Source organism: Procambarus clarkii, chromosome 22 (assembly GCF_040958095.1).
Source record: "Procambarus clarkii isolate CNS0578487 chromosome 22, FALCON_Pclarkii_2.0, whole genome shotgun sequence".
In the NCBI taxonomy this organism is placed as follows: Eukaryota; Metazoa; Arthropoda; class Malacostraca; order Decapoda; family Cambaridae; genus Procambarus; species Procambarus clarkii.
The window spans coordinates 13,737,496-13,742,495 of NC_091171.1; the positions used below are offsets into that span (position 1 = coordinate 13,737,496).

The 5,000-nt window shown below is 48.0% G+C and overlaps 2 protein-coding genes across 2 annotated transcripts in view; both read right to left on the bottom strand.

Moving 5' to 3' along the window:
* The window catches only part of LOC123757528 (uncharacterized), a 236,833-nt gene that overhangs the window by 216,878 nt on the left and 14,955 nt on the right, over positions 1-5,000 (bottom strand). The window lies entirely within an intron of this gene.
* LOC123757134 (uncharacterized) lies at positions 3,685-4,515 on the bottom strand. The gene has a single exon (XM_045740564.2). It carries the CDS (start codon positions 4,513-4,515, stop codon positions 3,685-3,687), a length of 831 nt encoding a protein of 276 aa, XP_045596520.2.

The following is a 5,000-nucleotide window of genomic DNA, read 5'->3' on the forward strand; positions in this document are numbered from 1 at the left end:
TTCCATCCTTGCTCACTACACCTGTGTTCCACTCTTGCTCACTACACTGTGTTCCACCCTTGCTCACTACACTGTGTTCCACTCTTGCTCACTACACCTGTGTTCCACTCTTGCTCACTACACTGTGTTCCACTCTTGCTCACTACACCTGTGTTCCACCCTTGCTCACTACACTGTGTTCCACTCTTGCTCACTACACCTGTGTTCCACTCTTGCTCACTACACCTGTGTTCCACCCTTGCTCACTACACTGTGTTCCACTCTTGCTCACTACACCTGTGTTCCACTCTTGCTCACTACACAGTGTTCCACTTTTGCTCACTACACCTGTGTTCCACTCTTGCTCACTACACCTGTGTTCCACTCTTGCTCACTACACCTGTGTTCCACTCTTGCTCACTACACCTGTGTTCCACCCTTGCTCACTACACTGTGTTCCACTCTTGCTCACTACACCTGTGTTCCACTCTTGCTCACTACACCTGTGTTCCACTCTTGCTCACTACACCTGTGTTCCACTCTTGCTCACTACACCTGTGTTCCACTCTTGCTCACTACACCTGTGTTCCACTCTTGCTCACTACACCTGTGTTCCACTCTTGCTCACTACACCTGTGTTCCACTCTTGCTCACTACACCTGTGTTCCACTCTTGCTCACTACACCTGTGTTCCACTCTTGCTCACTACACCTGTGTTCCACTCTTGCTCACTACACCTGTGTTCCACTCTTGCTCACTACACCTGTGTTCCACTCTTGCTCACTACACCTGTGTTCCACTCTTGCTCACTACACCTGTGTTCCACTCTTGCTCACTACACCTGTGTTCCACTCTTGCTCACTACACCTGTGTTCCACTCTTGCTCACTACACAGTGTTCCACTCTTGCTCACTACACATGTGTTCCACCCTTGTTCACTACACCTGTGTTGCACCCTTGCTCACTACACATATTCTCGCTCCTTACACAATATACCTGTATTCCTTCTCTGCACAATATAGCTGTATTTTTCATCCTTGCACAATTCAGCTCTACTCTCATACACAGTTCATCTGTAATGGTCACTTACACACACACACACACACAAAAAAAAAAATAAGGCAAGAAAGAGAAGGGTGGGCAGACTGCATATTTCTGGATTGTCAGAAAGCCTTTGATACAGTGCCACACAAGAGGCTAGTGCGAAAGTTGGAGGCGCAGGCTGGAGTGAAAGGGAAGGTACTCCGTTGGATACAGGAGTACCTAAGTAACAGGAGACAACGAGTTAGTGTGAGGGATGAGGTCTCAGATTGGCGAGACGTTACAAGTGGAGTCCCGCAGGGGTCGGTCCTTGGACCTATACTGTTTCTGATATATGTAAATGATCTCCCAGAGAGTATAGAATCGTTTCTCTCAATGTTTGCCGATGATGCAAAAATTATGAGGAGGATTGAAACTGAGGACGATAGTAAGAGGCTACAAGATGACCTAGACAGACTGAGTGAATGGTCCAACAAATGGCTGTTGAAGTTCAACCCGAGTAAATGCAAAGTAATGAAAATAGGCAGTGGAAATAGGAGGCCAGATACAGGATACAGAATAGGAGATGAAGTACTTAATGAAACGAACAGAGAGAAAGATCTAGGAGTTGATATCACACCAAACCTGTCTCCTGAAGCCCACATAAAGAGAATAACGTCTGCGGCATATGCGAGGCTGGCTAACATCAGAACGGCGTTCAGGAACCTGTGTAAGGAATCATTCAGAATCTTGTACACCACATATGTAAGACCAATCCTGGAGTATGCGGCCCCAGCATGGAGCCCGTACCTTGTCAAGCACAAGACGAAACTGGAAAAAGTCCAAAGGTATGCCACTAGACTAGTCCCAGAACTAAGAGGCATGAGTTACGAGGAAAGGCTGCGGGAAATGCATCTTACGACACTGGAAGACAGAAGAGTAAGGGGAGACATGATCACAACCTACAAAATCCTCAGAGGAATCGACCAGGTAAACAAGGATAAACTATTCAACACTGGTGGGACGCGAACAAGGGGACACAGGTGGAAACTGAGTACCCACATGAGCCACAGAGACGTTAGAAGGAACTTTTTTTTCAGTGTCAGAGTAGTTAACGGATGGAATGCATTAGGCAGTGATGTGGTGGAGACAGACTACATACACTTTTTTAAATGTAGATATGATAGAGCCCAGTAGGCTCAGGAATCTGTACACCAGTTGATTGACAGTTGAGAGGCGGGACCAAAGAGCCAAAGCTCAACCCCCGCAATCACAAATAGGTGAGTACACACAAAGCAAATGTAAAGTTATGGAAATGAGACTAGGAGATAGGAGACCAAAGGGACAGTACACAATGAAGGGGAACTGTCTACCTGTAACGACGCGTGAAAGAGACCTGGGTGTGGACGTAACACCTAATCTATCTCCTGAGGCACATATTAATAGGATAACGACAGCAGCGTACTCTACACTGGCAAAAGTTAGAACATCATTCAGAAACCTAAGTAAGGAGGCATTTAGGGCGCTTTACACTGCCTACGTGAGGCCAGTCTTAGAGTATGCCGCGCCATCATGGAGTCCCCATCTGAAGAAACACATAAGGAAACTGGAAAAGGTTTAAAGGTTTGCAACGAGACTCGTCCAAGAGTTACGAGGGATGGGGTATGAAGAGCGCCTGAAGGAACTGTGCCTTACGACACTAGAAAAAAGAAGGGAGAGGGATGGGATATAATAGGAACGTATAAAATACTCAGGGTATTGACAGAGTGGACATAGACGAAATGTTCACTCGGAATAGTAACAGAACGAGGGGACATGGATGGAAGCCGGAAACTCAGATGAGTCACAGAGATGTTAGGAAGTTTTGTTTTAGCGTGAGAGTAGTGGGAAAATGGAATGCACTTAAGGATCAGGTTATGGAAGCAAACTCTATTCATAATTTTAAAACTAGGTATGATAGGGAAATAGGACCGGGGTCATTGCTGTAAACAACCGATGGCTCGAAAGGCGGGATCCAAGAGTCAATGCTCGATCCTGCAGACACAACTAGGTGAGCGCGCACACCTGTGCACTCGGCCCAGGTGCAGGGAGCGCCCACGGGTCCACACTCTCACTTTGATAAATTAATTTTTTTCCCTGCTAGAAGAAGCCTTTATACAAAATTCACGATAGAGTTTAAGGAGTTCTTCGAATAGTTTATTTCGACGTGATTATAGTACTTGTACTTTGTTATCAATGTAGTAAGCGGGAGAATATTAGCGAGGTGACCTGGCGGGTCCTGCAAGCAAGGAGACCTGCATGAAACTTGGGTAAACAATAGCTGTCAGTACGGCCATGAGAGGGAAGAGTGGGTCAAGTATAGGACATATTGGGTAGAAAGGTGAGGAAGAGAGTGAATGGGTGAAGGACAGTGTGATAGTAGGAGTGGGTAGACGAGTGTGTCAACAAGGTTGTTTGGTAGTGCGGTAGTTAGAGCACCATTAGCGTACACGACAGTACCATCGTCCAGTGCAGAAATATAATTCGTGGCCACACCGTGTAATCGTCTCAGTTGCTGGAGCTGTTGACCGTCTTGCTGTTGATAACATCTTCTGCTGAAGGACTTGTCCTGAACTATCTCCCCAATCACCTCACTCCTTATACTCACTCTCGCACTGAAGGGCTGCCTCGCTATGTCACAGTCACTCACCTCTGACTCCAGGGCATAGTTGTATGAGGCACAGTAGAAGTGGGCACAGTTGTATGAGGCACAGAAGAGAGCACAGTTGTATGAGGCACAGAAGAGGGCACAATTGCATGAGGCACAGTAGAAGAGGGCACAGTTGTATGAGGCACAGTAGAAGTGGGCACAGTTGTATGAGTCGCAGTAGAAGTGGGCACAGTTGTATGAGGCACAGTAGAAGTGGGCACAGTTGTATGAGGCACAGTAGAAGAGGGCACAGTAGAAGTGGGCACAGTTGTATGAGGCACAGTAGAAGTGCGCACAGTTGTATGAGGCACAGTAGAAGAGGGCACAGATGTATGAGGCACAGTAGAAGAGGGCACAGTTGTATGAGGCACAGTAGAAGTGGGCACAGTTGTATGAGGCACAGTAGAAGTGGGCACAGTTGTATGAGGCACAGTAGAAGTGGGCACAGTTGTATGAGGCACAGAAGAGAGCACAGTTGTATGAGGCACAGTAGAAGAGGGCACAGTTGTATGAGGCACAGTAGAAGTGGGCACAGTTGTAAGAGTCGCAGTAGAAGTGGGCACAGTTGTATGAGGCACAGTAGAAGTGGGCACAGATGTATGAGGTACAGTAGAAGTGCGCACAGTTGTATGAGGCACAGTAGAAGAGGGCACAGTTGTATGAGGCACAGTAGAAGAGGGCACAGTTGTATGAGGCACAGTAGAAGTGGGCACAGTTGTATGAGGCACAGTAGAAGTGGGCACAGTAGAAGAGGGCACAGTTAAAGAAGATGTAGAAGGACAGGGTACAGTTGTAGACGTATTACGTATTTTATATCTTGTAATCATGTCCCTTCCCTGTTTCATTTTCCTATGTCTCCTACAACTGTGCCCTCCCCTACTGTGTCTCCTCCAACTGTGCCCTTCCCTACTGTGCCCTCCCCTACTGTGTCTCCTCCAACTGTGCCCTCCCCTACTGTGTCTCCTCCAACAGTGCCCTTCCCTACTGTGCCCTCCCCTACTGTGTCTCCTCCAACTGTGCCCTCCCCTACTGTGTCTCCTCCAACTGTGCCCTTCCCTACTGTGCCCTCCCCTACTGTGTCTCCTCCAACTGTGCCCTCCCCTACTGTGCCTCCTCCAACTGTGCCCTCCCCTACTGTGCCACCTCCAACTGTGCTCTCTCCTACTGTGTCTCCTCCAACTGTGCCCTCTCCTACTGTGCCTCCCTCAACTGTGCCCTCTCCTACTGTGCCTCCTCCAACTGTGCCCTCTCCTACTGTGTTTCCTCCAACTGTGCCCTCTCCTACTGTGCCTCCCTCAACTGTGCCCTCTCC